The 20,995-nt window shown below is 42.0% G+C and overlaps 2 protein-coding genes across 2 annotated transcripts; both read right to left on the minus strand.

The window, feature by feature from the left end:
• Window positions 1-1,824: 1,824 nt before the first annotated feature.
• LOC139209938 (histone-lysine N-methyltransferase SUV39H1-like) lies at window positions 1,825-9,042 on the minus strand. Its single transcript, XM_070839847.1, has 6 exons — window positions 8,998-9,042; window positions 8,028-8,173; window positions 6,945-7,604; window positions 5,213-5,359; window positions 4,140-4,269; window positions 1,825-2,391 (listed from the first exon to the last, which is right to left on the minus strand). The coding sequence occupies exons 1-6, from the start codon at window positions 9,014-9,016 to the stop codon at window positions 2,258-2,260; spliced, it is 1,236 nt and encodes a 411-aa protein (XP_070695948.1). The 5' UTR covers window positions 9,017-9,042; the 3' UTR covers window positions 1,825-2,257.
• A 5,475-nt stretch (window positions 9,043-14,517) lies between these two features.
• Window positions 14,518-19,893, minus strand: LOC139210157 (organic solute transporter subunit alpha). The gene is made up of 7 exons (XM_070840142.1): window positions 19,816-19,893; window positions 18,821-18,972; window positions 18,631-18,704; window positions 18,357-18,512; window positions 17,533-17,644; window positions 16,238-16,490; window positions 14,518-15,148 (listed from the first exon to the last, which is right to left on the minus strand). The coding sequence occupies exons 1-7, from the start codon at window positions 19,880-19,882 to the stop codon at window positions 14,721-14,723; spliced, it is 1,242 nt and encodes a 413-aa protein (XP_070696243.1). The 5' UTR covers window positions 19,883-19,893; the 3' UTR covers window positions 14,518-14,720.
• Between the last annotated feature and the right edge of the window lie 1,102 nt (window positions 19,894-20,995).

Consider the following 20,995-nt stretch of genomic DNA (forward strand, 5'->3'; position numbering starts at 1 on the left):
AGAATGAGGCCAGACTTTGGTGTCATGACCCCTCCCTCTTTCATCTACTGTTACTTTACCCCAAACAACAGTATTAATCCAGATTCAATATAATAGTATAGTATATAATAGCATACCCCAAAACAACAAGGGACATGTTCTCCAAACCAAACAGCAAGACAAGCCTAAATACTACAACAGCAGCATCTGCATGCCTTGTTTTTTACCTCCAAAAGCACGCTGCATTCACTGATGTCTGGGATGTTTCCTGTTTGTCTTGGTCTGTATCTTAACAAGGAAGTGAAAGGACTTTTTTGCTAAAATAAATTACATTTTTCAGGGCCGTAACAGGACACACATCAGAAATGTCAAAATTTGACATATTTCATGGGTCCACATGGATTATTTGGTTTGATGTTAAATTATTTTGTCTCATCTGGGAGTATGAAGACTTGCTGTGTTTTTCTGATACATGGTTGTACTGCTATTAACAGGAAGTGAAACTGGCTGACAGCTATAGCGAGTCAGAAGCACCATCTAGTGGGACTGTGTTGCACAGTTTAAAAAAAAAAACTCTCCATTGTCCCTACCCAACACATGTAGAATTTATTAAAACTACAACAATGAAAATATAAATGCATAATAATTTATTTACATTGTTTCTGTTCTCCAGAATGTCTCAACTGTTAAAATATACACGTTAAAATGATTTGACCACAAAGTTCTGGGCCAAGTCACTCCTGTGACAGAATGTTTGCAGAAAAACAACTTACAGTCGTCCTTCATTTCACCATTAAAAGGGCCTGTTCTCCACGGTCACAGAAAAGTAACATAGCCCCGTCTGTGGTGTGCTGTGGTGTTGGTCATGCAGATAGTTTTGGTATTGATTCTCTCATTTCACTTTAAATGGGAACCATTTCTTTGGCTGAACTGAGCCTTGAATCCATAGTTTCCCCACAATGACACTAAAGTATCAGAATATGCTTGTGTTGTCTTTTGTAATGTCCTGATCTAGTGCAGGTGACACAAAGCGCGCGCACGCACGCACACACACACACACACACAGCAGTGATGGCTGAGGGTTAATCACTGCAGATCTGTGGGACATGCTGTGTGCTGACTGTTGGATGCTTGTCCCACTGTGAAACCCCTTTTCAGGTGGCAGACTGTGTGTGTGTGTGTGTGTGTGTGTATTTGTGTGTGCAAGAGCATAAAGTCTTGGAGGAGAGACTGTCCCCAGTCTTGATGACATGAACTGCATAACTTGATATAACAAGAGCAGCCTTTCAAACGCACACCACAGAAACAGAGTTTATGCAGAGAGAGCCCGGAAGAGAACATGAGCTCACCCCACTCCACCACAGAGGGAGCATCAGGAGCGTGATGAAATCACAGTATGGGTAAAAGAAACACAAACCACTACAAATAACACACTTAACTACCAAGTCTCAATTTACAATAAAATCACATTTGTTTGTGGATAGTTACATCCAGAGAACATGAAAGAGTGCCAAAGGAACAACCATGGCAACATGGTAGCAGGCAGGAGAACAGGAGCTGGGGAGACGTGTGTGTGATGACAGGGTCACATGGTGCCTGCAAACTGAAGCACAAGAGCCAAAGTCTGTTCAGGTTCTATAAATTTAGATGGAGGTAACAAACACAATGGACATCTACACAGAGTGCTGCTGGCTGTTAAGGCTGAAGTGGACCAATAAAAAGATGCCATTGTTTAAATGTTGCCTACTGTACATTTTTTTTTTTTTAAATCATCTCTATTAACTGTGTAACTGATGACCTGAGTGAGGACAATATTGTCACTGGTAGATGTGATAGAAACTAAAAACTAAAACCCAAGCTGTAATAAACAGGAATGTTCATGTCACAGTGATGAAAAGGTGATCCAGGCACATCTTGTCTCATGAACACATCGACAGTAACCACAGGAAGTGATTTAGCCAAAACGCAAACAGTTTTTCCTTCGTGTGTGGACTGGCATACACGCTCACTCGTCTATTTTTGTCTATCTTGCAATGTAAAGATTTAAAAATCACTGGAACCGCGTACTGAAGCAACCTACTGGTGAGAAACCAAGAAAGTCAACCTTATGTTGAAGTAACTTGGATGTGAAATGGATTGATTTTCATCTTGGAAGATTTTGTCATATTCACGTATAAAAAAAGGACTCTGTAAACAAAAAAGAAAAGAAAAAAATTCATATACAAATCTGTACAATTTTCCACATGTGTACACAGTTAACGGTCCAAGCAGTCCCTTCTCAGAATAGATATTTTCGACAGGAGTCCGATCCACACCGACACTCCACTCGAATCCTCTTCTTCGGAGAGCCGGGGAGCGCCGCTAGACAGAAACTGGAGTCCATTTTGGTGCTTTCTGTGTCAACTGGATCAACTGGAAGCAAACAAGAATCAGGTTGGAAAGGGTTCAGTTAAAAAGCCAGCTTTTAGCAGCCACCAGTACGGACCCTTCACCAGGTCCCTCCACCCTACGTTAGTGTTGCTAAGACTGTCAAGCTTTGGCAGCATGTCAGTATGGGATTTTCAACGACATCTGGAAGAGATATTCCAAAGGAAATGACACATTTCTGGAATAAGAGTTCTGCTATATCAGAGAGAAGCAGACATTCCCAGTATCATATCTTGGTGTGAAGTGTGAATGAAGAGGACATGAAACGGAGGAATGACTACTGATGAACTTCTGACTTGAGATTGAGAGTGGCTCCCTGGTTGAGTGACATACCCAGCTCTACGAAGCACGAAGCCCCTCCCCTGCACTGAACTATGCTCAGGGGTTTGGGCCGTAAAAGAATCCAACTTTTCCACTTGCGGCAATGATGCTACCAACTTTCTAAGTTGGTAGATGATGCTGATGAAACGTCTTCGTTTTCGTATCCTAGTTTTGCTTTGATATAAAGATTGAATATTCTGTGGCTCAGATAGTAGCTAACAGGTCTTCTCTCCATTAGAAAAGAAAATCACAACCACAGATACTGCATATACCTGAGTACAAATTTGATGTACTTGTTCTTTAGAGTATTTTTATGTTGTGGTCCATTGCCTTATACTTCTATTCAACTACATCTCTGGGAAAATATTGTACTTTGTACTCTACTACATTTGACAGCTTTAGTTACTTTGAGGAATTTACAATACAAAAAATACTAGATAAATTATATTAATATATCAGTGAACTCCTGAGTCACGGCTAAAACCCACCAGAGCGTCTGCGTCACGTTCCGGCCGCACCCAGAAGTCAGTTGGTCAGTCTGGTCAGTTTTCAAAACAAAAGCCCCCCTGCGGCCCTTCTATGGTTTATCCCATCACCACATCAATACTATTCTATAATCAGTAGCACCAGGCCAGACATGAACCGCTCAGGGGGGTTTTTAATGGCCATGTTCGACAAGACGTTCATTTTGAATGTGGAAAAAACAATTTCACTTTAGCTGCTTTCTGTAGGCTTCACCACAGCAAAGCATTAAATCCAACCAGAAACATATTTAAAAGTACAAAACGTTGCTTGTTTGGACACATTAGAAGCACGAAAATCACAGAAAAATGACCAAATCAACTAAATCTGAGCAAGTCAATTAATGAGCCTGCGCCTGACATGCTTCTGAAAGTGAAGCCAGACCACAGCTGGAGCGCCACGCAGACGTCCCCTGTGGGTGTTTGGGGTCAAAAATTGTGATGGTCTCTCCTTCCACACCAGCCAAAGAAGCCACTACTGAGGAAGAACAACAAGAGGGGAATTGCTTGGGCCAAGAAACACAAGGAATGTCTACACTGATGAATCTCAAATATAAAACATAGTCTGTTTTTTGTTTACTCCATATGTGTCCCTCCATAGTTCTGATGTCTCCAATGTTAATCTACAATGTAGAAAATAAGAAAAACGATTCTGTGTCGAAACCTTTGACTGTATAATACATATTAAATGTTTGTGACGTCATGAATTCTGTGATGATCTGAAGGTTTGATTGTGAAATATGCGTTTGCTTTCTGCACTCTGCTCCTGGTTTGGATAAACACCAATTAGCATTTCATTGACTACATGTCTATCTAGTCACCAGCCAGCTCTATAAGACTACTGATGATTTTACATGGGCTGAGTTCAACTGAAAATCAAGTGACACTTACTTTGCATCTTGTAGTCAAACGTGAGCTCTTCTCCTGCCCGAATAGCCCGCGTTGAAAATAAAGCAATTCTTGGGAGCCTCTCATCAATGTTGTTGATGAACACATTAAATACCTGCAGGTTGGGGTTACACTGCAAAAGCAACACAACATGTGTCAGGAGGTTTTCACTCACACTTCAAGTCAAAATACCAAACAAAAGAAACAGCAGATTTCCAAAGTGCTGACAAGGGGAGGAACTCACACACTTCAAATAACACCATGAAATCACTGGAAGTTTACTCCACTGACGAGAACAAAGAGATCATATTTCTCCTGTACTGGCTTCTCTTCATTGGCTTCCAGTAAAATCTAGAATAGAGTTTAAAATCCTTCTCCTCACCTACAAAGTTCTTAATGTTCAGGCTCCATCATATCTTAAAGAGCTCATAGTACCGTACTACCCTACTAGAGCACTGTGCTCCCAGACTGCAGGCCTACTGGTGGTTCCTATAGTCCTCTAAAGTAGTGATGGAGCCAGAGCTTTCAGCTATCAGGCTCCTCTCCTGTGGAATCTCCTTCCAGTCTGGGTTTGGGGGGCAGACACCCTCTCTACATTTAAGAGTAGACTAAAAACCTTCCTCTTTGATAAAGCCTATAGTTTAGGGCTGGATCAGGCCTTGGAGCAGCCCCTAGTTATGCTGCTATAGGCTTAGACCACCAGGGGACTTCCCATGATGCACTGGGCTCCTCTCTCCTCCTCTTCCTCTCCATCCTTACGCCTCATGTCTCTTTAATGTCTGTTACTAACTTGGTATCTTCCCCGGAGGTTATCTGGCTACCATTCACATCTCTCTCTCTATCAAGATCGATTGATCGATATTTTTTATGGTGCGGTACATCCAGAGACTTGCAGATGCCTTTCAAGACGCAAATCACTCCATGAAAAATGCTCTTTTTTGTATGTTCACAATTTGTTACTAATCACTGACTGTGTTAAAAGCACCTACTGATATGGCAGACAGTGGTAGATCAGAAAAAGCCCGCCAAGCTGCCTGCAGTATATTAATATCTTTAGGCGTTTTGAAAACACTCACGCTGTGGTTGACAAAGTGGGAGATGTTGCCTTGGTGAGCTGCATCGACTGTGTACACGTCCTCCACGTAGTCCAGGTCAAACAGGTATGTGGAGCCTTGGCGGTCGTACACGTGACCCCTCCTCTCTGCTTCATCTGTCGTGATGATCTGGAGAATTCAGACAGGACATTACTGGAGCAAACTCCTCAGTGGATTTTGTCATTGAGAGATCTCACACAAAAAGAATTATTCATTTAAAAAAAAAACTAAACTCAAATACTAACTCCAGATATTTACTAGACATGTCACTACCAGTGTCCCTACGCTCAGCCAATAACAATCGTATCACAGTTCTCAGTGTTGAGGACCATTTGTATAAAGAGCAAAACCGGCATCAGCACTGTTATTTTTGTTAATGGTGGTGCTGTACTGGATATATTAAAAGGGGATTTCTAGAGTTTTGGCAATCATTTATAATCATGGGAAAAATATTAGAAACCCCTTTCATTGTAATGCCTTGAAATTACAACCCTACCATGAACTACAGCTTTGGGCAGTCATTATCTGCTGGCTCCGTGCTCCACTACAAGACCTGTAGTGAAAATAATTATACATGTCTTTGATTCTCTCTAAACAGGTGAACAAAACTGACGTCATGTAACAGTCGGCAAAAGGGATGTCGCGTGTTGATTAAAGCTGGGGTAGGCAGTATACTGTTGGTGTCATGGGGCCATCTTTCAGCATTTTGTATTCAAGTGGTCTGTGAGACAACTTGACTTTTGCACCTCCTCTTGGTGCTGTTCAGACTTAAGTAAGTCTAGCCCTTGACAGGAGACTTTGGCCAATCACAGGTCCTCCCAGAGAGAGAGAGAGCATTCCTATTGGCTGTTCTACAGATGCAGATACACGTGCACATCCCTTCAGATGCCAGTAAAATTCTGATTCAATGGCGGAGAGTCCTGCCAACAAAGTTTCTAATCCAGTATTGGCAGCATCTGTCTCGGCTGCAAAGGAACCCAAACAAAGGAAGACAGACTTATCAAACAGAGTCTAACAGAGAGGCAGCAATAAACGCAAGAAGACTCAAGTCGATATCAATGAAGAGTTTCAGAGATTGAGAGAAAATTGTAATATCTGAATGTGTTGCAGTGGTCTGTTGTGTCAGGGATGCGGATGAGCGGCCTTGTTGAACGTTGCTCATACAGAGAGTCACATCAGGGCGACTGGCCACAGCAATGGAAGCATGATGTTTTGCAGGGCCAATATATTATCTGATTTTTAGACTCTTCAATATTACCAGCAGCCTTGAACATCCAGTAGAACATTCAGAAAGGCCTGAACTTTGTCTAGTTATGTTAAAGACAACATGGCATACCAAGACACTTTTCACTAACAGTGCTGTACTGGTACTGATATTTTAGCACATGGCTAATTACTGGGATTGTCCCATCACATTTTCAGGCAACCAAATCAGATCATATTATTCAATATTGAGTACTGCACGGATAGAGACAATAAATATTTTCCACTGTTGACAGGAAGTTGTCAGACTCTCTTGGCCAAGCATGGACAAATGACTGCAGATTTAACTGAACAAAAACATAAACCTCATCAGTTTTTCATGTTGGGGACATCAAAGTCATTTGTGGTCTTGTGACGTTGCTGTGGACTGTCTGGTCTGTTTTATTGCCTTAGATGGCGTCGCCAGAAAGTTAAAAACGACTATCCTGACTATGAAAGAAAACAGTCTTACCTCACCCACGTACTCCATGACAAATGTGTTCTTCTTGATGCGCTGCAGCGTGCGGACACCCCATCCCCGGCCGTTCTCTGTCTTAAAGATGCACAGGTCAAACTGGATGCCCTTCTGCACCACTCTGTTGGGACAGTCTGGGCCACAGCTGCATTGGGAGTTACATTCGTATATGGGCTTCCCCGCCCGGATCCGGACCTGCCCCCTGTCATTGTAGGCCATGCGGTGCAGGGAGGCCCCAGGGCAGCAGCCGTTCACCGGCTCCTCTAAGCAGTTTTTACATTCACAGCCCACAGCCATCTCATCTAACACAATGCCCTGGCCTACTTTGTAGTTGTTGATGTAGGTGAAGTTTTTTGGAGGACCCTCCAAGTCCACTTCATTGATGACAAAGATACGACCAGGGTGGTTTCGAGTGTGGTTCAAATGGGCCTCCCAACGCTGCAATCTCTGACGGAGTTTGGCTTTCTGGACCAGGAATGAGGCAACTTCCTTGTCCAGCTTTTTAGGTGTGCAGCGTCTCCTGTGGCGCCGCAGCTCCCGATCCAGGTCCAGGTGGAACTGCTTCATAAGTTTGGGGCATTTGAGGTTCCTCTTGGGTTCCCACGTGTTATCTGACTCTGGGAAGCCCCTCCACTTCACGAGATAGAACTCCTCCTCCTGTTCAAACACAACAACTTCAATTAAGGGCAAACATTGGATTCTTCTTAATTTATGCATTTTTTTTTTTAAACCAGGATGTGACAGACTACAGATATTTTCAGTTGTGAAGTGATAGAAGCTTGACAATTCACAGCACCAAAGAAACACTCCAAATGTTTAAATGTCTAAATGTTTAAGATACAACACACTGATTCAAACTGCCTGTATTAGACAAAATCTTGTCTGTTTGCGTGAAGACTCACCATTCTGCATGTGAAGCCTTAAAGTACTTAATCAAAGGGAATAATAGTGGCCTGGAGCTACAGACAATATCTTGAACACAGTGTAGTCATGCATACATCTAATATTTGCAGCGTACCATAGGTGAGCAGAGCTGTTGATAGCAGTAAGTGGTCAGATGGTAGAACATTGATGTCTTACCTTAGTCTTCTTGTAATCACAGAGGAATTCCACCTCATAGTCATTGACGTTGGCTCTGTTAACCCCAAGCTGTTTACAGTATAGCCTCTCTAGGCGACACAGGGCCTCCAGCTGTTCCCAGGACATCTTACAGGACACCCTGCAATCTGACACAGAAATTCCCTTTAACCAAGTCGGAGTCAAATGCACCAAGGCCACACTTCAAACTCAGTCAATTCAGACTGCCACTAGTAATTACTAATGGTGCAAAGCAGTATAACACAGCTTTGAAACGTATCAACAACGTCAGGATGCAAAGGTTAATGTGGCATAGAAGAGCATTTCACCTTAATCTGACATTCTGACAAACAGGGCAGTGGAGGAGGACGTTAATGAGACATTTACTCAAAGAAGTACTGCACTATTTTTCAACGTTAACAAACTGACGCTAGAACCACTTTTGTAGAATTTCAATCGTCGCGTACAAACACAGAATGAGTTAAAAACACCCAGAATGAGCTAAAACCACCCAGAATGAGTTAAAAACACCCAGAATGAGTTAAAAACACCCAGAATGCCTTTTAAACAGTTACGTGCTGCTGCTGCCGGACGCGTGAAGCTGCTCCAGTAACGTAGCAGTTTACCCCGCTAAAGCACGCAGCCCGCCCTGCCATGCACAGAGCTACACCCGCTGTCCAGCCCAGCCAGTTCTACTTCCTATACCAGACAGCATACATTCAAGCTTAAACTAAGTTACTATGAACTCACAAGCGGAGAATTTCCTCAGAAAAGAGGCTGAGTTTGACCGCACAAGTTACTTGGACAACTTAGCTGTCCTCCTGGAGTCACTATGGTACACAGCCCCACCGCTCGCGTTAGTTATGTGAACTCGGGGACAGAAAGGCGAACGTACCCGAGTTTACACTCAGACCTAGGCAGAGATCAATAATAAATAGTCGTACAATTGAATATGAAGTCATATGTAGCGTACCTTTCAAATTTTCCGCCATGTTTTCCGCACAGCCGCCAAAATAGAAGAAGCTATGGCGGTGGGGTGGCGGATCCTCCTGCGGGGTGGACTATGCGGTTGCTGATTGGATGAGCGCCATCTACTAGGCCTCTGATTGGTTCAGAGGAAGTCAGGAGGGTCGGCCGGAAGGCAGTAGCAGTGAAAGGCTACAAACAGTTCCGCAGAAACTGCGGGAGGAAAGTTCCGCAGAAACTAGAGAGTTCAGCCTCCGAGCCAAACTCAAAGCAGAGATGGAGTGATCTGTAGTCTTAACTAGTTTTTATGTAGACTAATGTCATGGGTGCATTTGCTCTAGTGCTGTACTGAGGTCCAGTTGGGTTTGAGGTGTGTTAATAAAACAAATGTCATGTTTTGTTAGTAGAACTGTATATATGTTTGAAAAGCTACTATTTGGATGTGAAACAGTGTGAATAGAAGGACAGACCCAGGAGGAAACTGGGTGTGTAACCAACTCAGTGTGGTCATAGTCACAGTAACAGTCTCAGTAATAGTCTAGTCTCAATAACAGTGTCAGTAACAGTCTCTGTAATAGTCTAGTCTCAGTAATAGTCTCTGTAACAGTCTAGTCTCAGTAATAGTCTCTGTAACAGTCTCAGTAATAGTCTCAGTAATAGTCTAGTCTCAGTAACAGTGTCAGTAGCAGTCTCAGTAACAGTCTCAGTAATAGTCTAGTCTCAGTAACAGTGTCAGTAACAGTCTCAGTAATAGTCTAGTCTCAGTAACAGTGTCAGTAGCAGTCTCAGTAACAGTCTCAGTAATAGTCTAGTCTCAGTAACAGTGTCAGTAACAGTCTCTGTAATAGTCTCAGTAATAGTCTAGTCTCAGTAATAGTCTCTGTAACAGTGTCAGTAATAGTCTCAGTAACAGTGTCAGTAACAGTCTCAGTAACAGTGTCAGTAATAGTCTCAGTAACAGTCTCAGTAATAGTTTCAGTAACAGTCTCAGTAATAGTCTCAGTAACAGTCTTAGTAATAGTCTCAGTAATAGTCTAATCTCAGTAACAGTCTCGGTAATAGTCTCAGTAACAGTCTCAGTAATAGTCTAGTCTCAGTAATAGCCTCAGTAACAGTCTCAGTAATAGTCTCAGTAACAATCTCAGTAAGTCTCAGTAATAGTCACAGTAACAGTCTCAGTAATAGTCTCAGTAAGTCTCAGTAATAGTCTCAGTAATAGTTTCAGTAAGTCTCAGTAACAGTCTTGTTAACAGTCTCAATAATAGTCTCAGTAACAGTGTCAGTAATAGTCTCAGTAAGTCTTAGTAACAGTCTCATTAACTTTCTCGGTAATAGTCTCAGTAACAGTATCAGTAACAGTCTCAGTAATAGTATCAGTAATAGTCTCAGTAACAGTCTCGGTAATAGTCTCGGTAACAGTCTCAGTAATAGTATCAGTAATAGTCTCAGTAACAGTCTCAGTAATAGTCTAGTCTCAGTAACAGTCTCAGTAACAGTCTTGGTAACAGTCTCAATAATAGTCTCAGTAACAGTGTCAGTAATAGTCTTAGTAACAGTCTCATTAACTTTCTCGGTAATAGTCTCAGTAACAGTATCAGTAACAGTCTCAGTAATAATATCAGTAATAGTCTCAGTAACAGTCTCGGTAATAGTCTCGGTAACAGTCTCAGTAATAGTCTCAGTAATAGTATCAGTAATAGTCTCAGTAACAGTCTCAGTAATAGTCTAGTCTCAGTAACAGTGTCAGTAATAGTCTCAGTAAGTCTTAGTAACAGTCTCATTAACTTTCTCGGTAATAGTCTCAGTAACAGTATCAGTAACAGTCTCAGTAATAGTATCAGTAATAGTCTCAGTAACAGTCTCTCTTGGTAACAGTCTCAATAATAGTCTCAGTAACAGTGTCAGTAATAGTCTTAGTAACAGTCTCATTAACTTTCTCGGTAATAGTCTCAGTAACAGTATCAGTAACAGTCTCAGTAATAGTATCAGTAATAGTCTCAGTAACAGTCTCGGTAATAGTCTCGGTAACAGTCTCAGTAATAGTATCAGTAATAGTCTCAGTAACAGTCTCAGTAATAGTCTAGTCTCAGTAACAGTCTCAGTAACAGTCTTGGTAACAGTCTCAATAATAGTCTCAGTAACAGTGTCAGTAATAGTCTTAGTAACAGTCTCATTAACTTTCTCGGTAATAGTCTCAGTAACAGTATCAGTAACAGTCTCAGTAATAATATCAGTAATAGTCTCAGTAACAGTCTCGGTAATAGTCTCGGTAACAGTCTCAGTAATAGTCTCAGTAATAGTATCAGTAATAGTCTCAGTAACAGTCTCAGTAATAGTCTAGTCTCAGTAACAGTGTCAGTAATAGTCTCAGTAAGTCTTAGTAACAGTCTCATTAACTTTCTCGGTAATAGTCTCAGTAACAGTATCAGTAACAGTCTCAGTAATAGTATCAGTAATAGTCTCAGTAACAGTCTCTCTTGGTAACAGTCTCAATAATAGTCTCAGTAACAGTGTCAGTAATAGTCTTAGTAACAGTCTCATTAACTTTCTCGGTAATAGTCTCAGTAACAGTATCAGTAACAGTCTCAGTAATAATATCAGTAATAGTCTCAGTAACAGTCTCGGTAATAGTCTCGGTAACAGTCTCAGTAATAGTCTCAGTAATAGTATCAGTAATAGTCTCAGTAACAGTCTCAGTAATAGTCTAGTCTCAGTAACAGTGTCAGTAATAGTCTCAGTAAGTCTTAGTAACAGTCTCATTAACTTTCTCGGTAATAGTCTCAGTAACAGTATCAGTAACAGTCTCAGTAATAGTATCAGTAATAGTCTCAGTAACAGTCTCTCTTGGTAACAGTCTCAATAATAGTCTCAGTAACAGTGTCAGTAATAGTCTTAGTAACAGTCTCATTAACTTTCTCGGTAATAGTCTCAGTAACAGTATCAGTAACAGTCTCAGTAATAATATCAGTAATAGTCTCAGTAACAGTCTCGGTAATAGTCTCGGTAACAGTCTCAGTAATAGTCTCAGTAATAGTATCAGTAATAGTCTCAGTAACAGTCTCAGTAATAGTCTAGTCTCAGTAACAGTGTCAGTAATAGTCTCAGTAAGTCTTAGTAACAGTCTCATTAACTTTCTCGGTAATAGTCTCAGTAACAGTATCAGTAACAGTCTCAGTAATAGTATCAGTAATAGTCTCAGTAACAGTCTCGGTAATAGTCTCGGTAACAGTCTCAGTAATAGTCTCAGTAATAGTATCAGTAATAGTCTCAGTAACAGTCTCAGTAATAGTCTAGTCTCAGTAACAGTCTTGGTAACAGTCTCAGTAATAGTCTCAGTAACAGTGTCAGTAATAGTCTTGGTAATAGTCTCAGTAAGTCTTAGTAACAGTCTCATTAACAGTCTCAGTAATAGTCTCAGTAAGTCTCAGTAATAGTCTCAGTAACAGTCTCAGTAATAGTTTCAGTAAGTCTCAGTAATAGTCTCAGTAACAGTGTCAGTAATAGTCTTGGTAATAGTCTCAGTAAGTCTTAGTAACAGTCTCATTAACAGTCTCAGTAATAGTCTCAGTAACAGTATCAGTAACAGTATCAGTAACAGTCTCAGTAATAGTCTAGTCTCAGTAACAGTCTCAGTAACAGTCTTGGTAACAGTCTCAGTAATAGTCTCAGTAACAGTGTCAGTAATAGTCTTGGTAATAGTCTCAGTAAGTCTTAGTAACAGTCTCATTAACAGTCTCAGTAATAGTCTCAGTAAGTCTCAGTAATAGTCTCAGTAACAGTCTCAGTAATAGTTTCAGTAAGTCTCAGTAATAGTCTCAGTAACAGTGTCAGTAATAGTCTCAGTAAGTCTTAGTAACAGTCTCATTAACTTTCTCGGTAATAGTCTCAGTAACAGTCTTGGTAACAGTCTCAGTAATAGTCTCAGTAACAGTCTTGGTAATAGTCTCAGTAAGTCTTAGTAACAGTCTCATTAACAGTCTCATTAACAGTCTCAGTAATAGTCTCAGTAACAGTATCAGTAACAGTATCAGTAACAGTCTCAGTAATAGTCTCAGTAACAGTCTCAGTAATAGTATCAGTAACAGTCTCAGTAACAGTATCAGTAAGTCTCAGTAACAGTATCAGTAACAGTCTCAGTAACAGTATCAGTAACAGTCTCAGTAATAGTCTCAGTAACAGTCTCAGTAATAGTCTCAGTAACAGTCTCAGTAATAGTATCAGTAATAGTCTCAGTAATAGTCTCAGTAACAGTATCAGTAAGTATCAGTAACAGTATCAGTAATAGTCTCAGTAATAGTCTCAGTAACAGTCTCAGTAATAGTCTCAGTAACAGTCTCAGTAACAGTATCAGTAACAGTCTCAGTAATAGTATCAGTAATAGTATCAGTAACAGTCTCAGTAATAGTCTAATCTCAGTAACAGTCTCAGTAATAGTCTCAGTAACAGTCTCAGTAACAGTCTCAGTAATAGTCTAGTCTCAGTAACAGTCTCAGTAATAGTCTCAGTAAGTGGAGTATTAAATTAAAAGCGTGCACTCTGAGACTGTAAGCAAACGTACTCAGCAGCTGCCTGTTAGCTGCTTGCCTTTACTGGCAGTTCCTCGTCTCCAGCTTCTTCTGTAAAATCAGAGTGCAGTACTTTTGGCTGCCACTTGGACAGTGTTCTTACAAGATCTGACAGCTTTTGAACTGATGCGTAAGCTGGTTTTAGCTTCTAAACAAACCACCTGCTTCCAACTAAACCTGCCATGCTGAATATTGATTATTTTAATTCATCACTTAAGACTGACACTGTCTCTACCAGCTTTAAGACTACTGTGGTTAGAGCTCCATTCAAGAAACCTCACCTTAATCCACGGTCTCTAATTAACTATCGGCAAGTCTCTAACATCCCATTGTTTTTCCAGAAATATTAATACATTCATTGAATATTATTAAGAGGTGTGTCTCAGCACATTTAACAGTAACCTTTTTGAACGTGCTATATTCATGCTACTCAGCTGTAGGTGCCTGTAGAGACAGATGATCATGCTTGGATTAAGAACTTAAAGGCCTGCTTAAAAAACTGGATGTCACATATTTCTGCTCCTAAAAATCTGATAAAATTGAGATGCTGTTTATTTGCTCAGCTTGACACAGACACCAGTTCGACCAAGTATCAGAAACTCTTGACGACTGTGTGATCTCTCAACGTTCAGCAGCCAAGAATCTACCCTCTCTTTTAATCAGTCCAACACAGCATTGTTTCATGAACACAGCGCAGCTAAAATGAGGTCTTTCCTCTCCAAGTCTGATGCAGAAATCCTACTTAAACGCCTTAGTTTCATACAACTGGTTTAATGAAACATTTTCTTGTCTGGTCTGCCATGTGCTTCTACTGAAAGTCTTCAAATGGTTCAGAATGCTGCAGCAAGAACTAAAACTATGTAAATTTCAAAGGAGGTGCTATGATTTACATAGAAGACACGTGCTGTAGCATGAAAAACAAAGATTCCATTTCCTTTCAGTTGTACTTTAAACGTAGAGCCAGTGCACAGACTGTCTTTGCTTGGGGGAAAAGAGCTCTTTCATTTAGCTGATGCTTTTGACCAAAGCTTTGTATAAATGAGGTACAATAGGCGCAGTAGATCAAGGCAGTCCCCAGGGCCCCCACATACCAAAGCCAGTGCCAGCATCTTCACTAGTTAAGCTTCAACTTATTCAGTCTTTTCTAACTGTCTTTCATCGTGGGTCAAACCACAGTGACATCCTTAGAGTCCTGACTGTTCACATCAGCCCTGACAGTAATGTGGGTCAGAGCTTCGCCAGGTTCCTCTGCAGAACTGGGCTCTGGTCCTGGTCTGCGTGACTGCTGACCTCTGGCCTGAGGGAAGGGGAAACCATCCAGAGGTGCGTGCTCTATCCTGCACAGACTGTCATCGCTGTAACTGGGATTGGAGGCGCTGACAAGGCGGCGGCCAGGCCAAGACTCTTCAGACAGCAGGCCCGGCTTGTGATGTGTCATCTGGACGTCATCTGTTTGAACGGCTTTTTCCATCTGCCAGACACTGATGGCCCCCTCCACAGCCTCCACTGGGCTCGGTTCCACCTTACGAAAAGTGTGGCGGGCATACAGACCGATGCAGAACATCTCCACTATCACACAGTAGTGGTAGATCACTGAGATTGGTCAAAGAGCACAAGACACAGATTTGAAGGAATGACAGAATTAACAGAATTCAAACTAAAAGCTTTGGCTGGGCTAAGTAAAGGAACCAGCCATCTTTTTGAAACAAGAACATTTTAGTACTTGAATATTTGATTGAACTCAAAGCCTGAATGTGTTTCATGTTTCCCTGTGACATACGTTTCATTATCTTCTCATCAAGTTTTGTCTCATTTTGAACTGGATCATCTGCAGATTAATTCCATACTGTAATGTTCTGATCCACTAACGTTACATACAATACAACATGCTTCAGTGTCTGTTTCTGTTATCTTCGCCACCATGTTGACTGCAGGGGAGACCGGAGTTGGTTGGGGGGATAGTAACCTCTGTCTCTGTTCAAACCTGTACATACCCTGCAAGAACAGAGGAATGTGGTCTCTCCCTCAGGGCTGCGAGAAAAAAAATGACGTCATTCTTTTCTTGCAGCCCTGGTTTGGGAGTTCTTGCAGCTTGTTCTCGACACATCATCTGGGCAGAACTTTTTTCTCGTGCTTGATTTGATTTGAAGTGGCCGTGGTTAATGTGGAAAAGCGGGCATTCCCGCGGGTGACGTGTGCTGCAGTGGGGGGGCCCTATGAGGACTTCCCAGGAGTTCTGCACTTGAGTTTCTCGTGAAGTATGAAATGTCCTGGCCAGAAGGAACTTTGTTGTTCTTGCCACCTTGAGAAAACGAACACATTTCTCTGTTCTTGCGGAGTATGTACACACCTTAACTCCAGCTGTCTGCTGACTTCAGGTCACCTGAGTCAGTGGACGGACGGATGACATGCTGCTAGCAAGCTAGCAAGGGGCCCTTGAGTCATGATTATTTTGTTGCACATAGTGATATGGAAGGTACACAACCAGCACCCCTGAGAAGATTTTCTTGTGTTGTGTTTGTTTTGTGAAAAGTGGAATGTGAGGCCAATAGAAAATCTGGGAAAGCAACTGAGCAAAGCACAGGCTGGTTTGGAAAACCTGGTTACACCACAGACTACAGAGGTAATGGCACGCATGATTTGAGACTGACAGTGGAGAAGACCAGACGTGCTGTGACTTACGCTGGGACCTTGTCAGGACAGAGAAGGGCGGTGAGCAGGGGATGACTTCCAGAGCGCCCACAGTCTCTAAGATGCCACTCTGCAGGCCACACAGCACCAATACCACGATGATGCAGATGAACTTGGCTCTCAGCCCATAGCCATGCAAAGCACTCTTAGTAGCTTTGTAAAACAGAAGGTGGCCGTAGAAGGACACAAAGGTTGACACACATATGATACCGTTCACGTACAGATTGGGGTTGACTGAATCCACCTGGAGAACAAGAAGGTGGTTGTCACTGATTTTATCCATTAACTTACCCAGTGTGGTTGGGCTGTTGCAGTAAACAGTCAACCCACTCACCCATTATTTCAATTTTTGTTCATTTAAATGGAATGGACTTCAACAGGCTACAGAGCTGCAGCAGGGCTTTAGACTTTTAAGGCCTCAGTATGCTTCAAATGAGCCGTTTCCTACAGCTGATCTACTTCCCTGATCTCTCTCCAACAACTCTGTGTTGTCTTGTCTGAAACACTACGAATGAGATAACAGCACACCCTTTCAGACAGCCTCTCTCGGTGTTGGTCACATGAAAAGTGACAGAAGTAGTCGTGTGGTGATTGAAAACAGTACTTTCACACCTCCACATGCCTGGCTAATCGCTGCATAAAGTGGGCATGACCGTCATATTGTCTGTTTTGAAAAATACAGACAGTTGTTGGACGGTTTTGAAAGACAGTTTAAAGGTAACTCCATTTCACCTCAGCTGGCAGCTGTGAACCAGCTGTGAATGAGCTACAACAGCTGTAATGTGATCCTTTGGCCCGCCTGATGATCTGACAGGCACTTCATTGAAACATACTGAGCTCTTCAGTCTTTTTTACAGAATGCCGTATTTGTCAGTTTCCATCTAAGATCAAAAACAGGAATGAGAAGCTACATTTTGTGGTTTATAACGACACAAAATGGCTTTAAACAAGTTACTTTCACGATTTTAATGCAATTTAGTGACTCGTTCTATTTTAACAAGGTTTTTCTACTCTAATATTGACTTGGCTGAGGGGAAAATGTTAGTTGTCTTAACGAGGTAAAACACTGAAAACCTATGTACTATCAATTAACTATAGTGTTAAAATACATGGAAATTAGCGTCCTTTAAGTGCCCTTTAACCAGAGCATGTAGAAGAAGAAGGGCAGAGGGAAAGCACTGATCACACTCACTCTAAAACACAATATCTTACACCACCACATATACATGCTGCATAATGCCGGCTGGGTGAGTAAGCACAGATGGAGGCCTGAAGAAATGACTCACATCACCATAGTCGTACTGTTCATCTGTCCATAGAACCAGAGTGACAAAGAACAAGATGCTGCGGACAACAGAGAGCTGCAGAACAGCAGCCATCATCCAGCCGCGACTGCTGCTACAGACAAGAGAAAAGATGAAGCTTTAGCATGTTAGCAGCATGTCAAGTCACACTGTCTACACGCTGCATTTCATACAACCATTACTCAGCTGAGACATCTTTATAGCAATAAAGCCCCAGGTGCAGGTACTAACAACTATTACCACAGACAGGTGACCCAAGCCAACCATCACAACTGAAAGCTCTCTTCAGATCAGAGACGAAGCCTCTGGGTCTGCAAAGTGCCTCCCAGCCTTATATTGTATGGAGAAAATGAGCCGACTTCTCACTTGATTAATTACCTCAGTAAATATTGTCCTAATGGGTTTATGGTTTCAGTCGCTAGCTTCAAGCCTTCTTCAACACAGATGATGATGATGATGATGTTCATTTAGTAAATTATGGTCCCATTTAGAGGAACACAGACCATAGAGCAGGGTATATTTTAGGGCGAGGCTACCCTGTGACTAACTCATCAGAGGTGGGTTATGCCTACACCGAACTAATCACAGGCAGGTCTTTGCAGGAAGAGGGTGGGAAAAAAAATCAAGTGCCACGTCTGGTTTCAAAAAGCCAAGATAGTGACAGCCAAAATGCCTAATGTGCAACTTCAAAACAGCATGATGTCCACTTGATGCAGTGCCAGTGACGGCTGTGACTACTGAAATCTATCTACAAACCCTACATTCAGCGCAGCTGTAGTTTGTCACTCGGACTGTCTGCTGTGTACCTGTTGATAGCCACCATTGGGAGACAGCAGCAGCAGCAGCAGGGGAAAGGATCGGGAGATACCTGCTGTCCAGACAAAGCAGCCAGCATACGAGCTTTTCCTCCAAAGAAATCTGTGATCAGTCCCATGAATTTCAGCAAGGTGATAGAGTGATACCTGCACAGACAGACAGACAGACAGACAGACAGACAGACAGTAGCAGCAGATACGTACAGGACCGGTGCACAGAAGGTGTGATTACTACTAGTAGTGATGTCATGACTGGGTAACTCACAGTGAAGCGATGAAGTTACACAGTGAGGAAGAGCGTGGCACATACAGCGCTATGAGGGAGGTCAAAGCAAACACCTACAATGAGAAGAACAGTCAAAGGTTGAGGCACTCGGTGGAGCACAGATACAGGAGGTTTGAAGTGGTCAGTCCAGCTGTCAGAGGACGTGGGACAACGAGAAGGCTGGTGTTACCGGGTACATTCCTAATATCCACAGGTAGAGGCGTTTTCGTCTGGATGAGGAAATGTGGCGCAGGAAGAAGCCCACCTCCTCCAGAAACACCCCCAGTAAAATGACAGCCAGGCCAGCCGGGATGAGGAAGAGCCAGAGGTCATCTTTGATGGCTGACAAAACACACACACATTCAGATCAAAAACAGCTGGGCCCTATATTAAATACGTCAAGCTACTATGTCTGGGATTTGAAATAATTAACATTAGCAAGCACAGTGCCCCCCACCCTCTCCATTAACACACAGACTGCACCGCTTTTCACCAGTGCTGTCTTCACCGCGGGCAGTCAGACTGAATTAACATTTGATTTCACTTACATCATTTATTCGGAGTTACTTTTTGCCAGGATGGGTTGTATTGGTTCAGTGAGTGATGGACCAACATAGAAGCTGTGCCGTTTAAGAATTATGTTTAAAAACTCTGGAACTAATTGTAAAGCAGCAGCATGTTTCATCCATTATTCCAGTAAACACTACATCTGATAAAAGAAAGGAAATCACTCTCCTAATGTCTCTCTGTGTGTCCCAGTGGGAGTGTTACTGTTTCTCCCATTGCTGTGCTGTAATTAGTTTTATTTGCTGATTTTCATTTTTGTTTTAGAAAATGTATGGTGGTATGGGAATAAAATAAATACGTGGGAATCCCTCTGTTGTTTATGTGGCATGTACAGTGTCAACGCTATTGCACTGCTTTGTTCAAAATATTCTTTATGTTCAAAATCCTTCTGGGCAGTCATTTCAGAGGAGAATAAAAAGAATACATATCACACTAGATAACATACACAATGAAAACATCTAAGAAACCTCTTAGTTAGGCCTGCTCACACTTGGGGTTGTTAGATTTAAAGGTGCTCAGCAGTTTTCTGACAGAGAAACAAATCACATACAAATCAACCACAACTACAGCAACACAGAGCGGAAATAAAGGTGCTTTACTGATTACCATTTTACTTACCACTGAAGATCTGCCATGACAGAGGGATCTCAGACCCAATCCAGCTACAGTTAGCCCCTTTTCCCATTCTATATGTGATGTTACTGTCCACCTGTCACACAGCACACACATACAGGACACATTCATCACAAGCTACAAAAGCTGCTTCGGATGGATGACCAACTGAAGGACATGGCCGCGAACTAACCTTTTAACTTTTAACTTTTAACTAACCTGAATCAGGATGAGGGATGAGAGGCTCTGGCTTTCCGAACACTTTCCATGGGCGTTTGTTTCCGGGTTGACATGATCGTTCCATGTCTGCTAGACACATTAATGATTGACTACTAGATACAGGTAAGAGGACAGGTGGGGATCCAAGTCCATCCTGAGTGAAAAGATAGTGAATGTTGAGCAAAAAAGAATTATTTAGCTTTAGCAATACAGGAAGAGCAGTCTGAGGAATCAGATCAAGCTCGGTGTTTGCTCTCTGTACCAGGTCCTGATGTGTTGAAGGCTTTGCAACACCAAGGGCTGACTCCTTAGGACTTCAACACTTGGGCTGGATATGGAGACACAAGATAAAGAAGGACATTCACCAGAGACCACCAAGAGAGACGGAGGTTATCATCTGTACCCATACACCCCCCCACCCCCCTGTCTTGTGCTGTTTAAAAAAAAATCTTTTTCATCTATATTAATATTTTTTTGAATATATATTTGAATATTTTTTGTATTCTTCATCTAATGTAAATACCCCTGCCCCCCTCCCTGTGAACTGTACTGTTTCTGTTGTTTTTTGCACTGCCCATGAGAGCTGTTGTTTTTATTTCAGTTTGGTTGTGCTTCTTGTACAATGACAATAAAAAGAATTCTGATTCTGATTCTTAATTGCGCCCACTGGCCTTCAGGTGGTCTGCACTCTGACTGAACTAGCTTTGGTTTCTCTGTTGGAGGAGCTTCCTGTGTAAAAGCAAGCCACAGAAGCTGGTCAGGAGTTGGTTTGCTTCAGGTGCAGACCTGCTCACGTGGTTCTCTTCTGACGGACGGGTTTCCTGGGGTTCTTTTGAAAAGTTTTGACAAACTTATTTCTGTGGGTTTTCTCATTTTTAGAAATAGTTTACTGTGGAATATATACTACATGGTGACAGACTGTGTGATTGTGACACCTTCAGCCTCCATAAACGTGGCTTTGTCTGTT

The sequence above is a fragment of the Pempheris klunzingeri genome, chromosome 11 (genome assembly GCF_042242105.1).
Source record: "Pempheris klunzingeri isolate RE-2024b chromosome 11, fPemKlu1.hap1, whole genome shotgun sequence".
NCBI classification, from domain to species: domain Eukaryota; kingdom Metazoa; phylum Chordata; class Actinopteri; order Acropomatiformes; family Pempheridae; genus Pempheris; species Pempheris klunzingeri.

What these genes read in the sequence shown, in the direction of transcription:
- LOC139209938 (XM_070839847.1), bottom strand. An exon ending in GTGATTACAAGAAGACTAAG is followed by an intron (nt 7,605 to 8,027) that starts GTAAGACATCAA and finishes GTGTTTGAACAG; the next exon opens with GAGGAGGAGTTCTATCTCGT. An exon ending in TCATGGAGTACGTGGGTGAG is followed by an intron (nt 5,360 to 6,944) that starts GTAAGACTGTTT and finishes TGAATTCTCCAG; the next exon opens with ATCATCACGACAGATGAAGC.
- LOC139210157 (XM_070840142.1), bottom strand. Translation starts at nt 19,882, where the DNA reads ATGGGAAAAGGGGCTAACTGTAGCTGGATTGGGTCTGAGATCCCTCTG. An exon ending in TGTAACTTCATCGCTTCACT is followed by an intron (nt 18,513 to 18,630) that starts GTGAGTTACCCA and finishes CTGTCTGTGCAG; the next exon opens with GTATCACTCTATCACCTTGC. An exon ending in TGTCCTGACAAGGTCCCAGC is followed by an intron (nt 15,149 to 16,237) that starts GTAAGTCACAGC and finishes GACCAATCTCAG; the next exon opens with TGATCTACCACTACTGTGTG.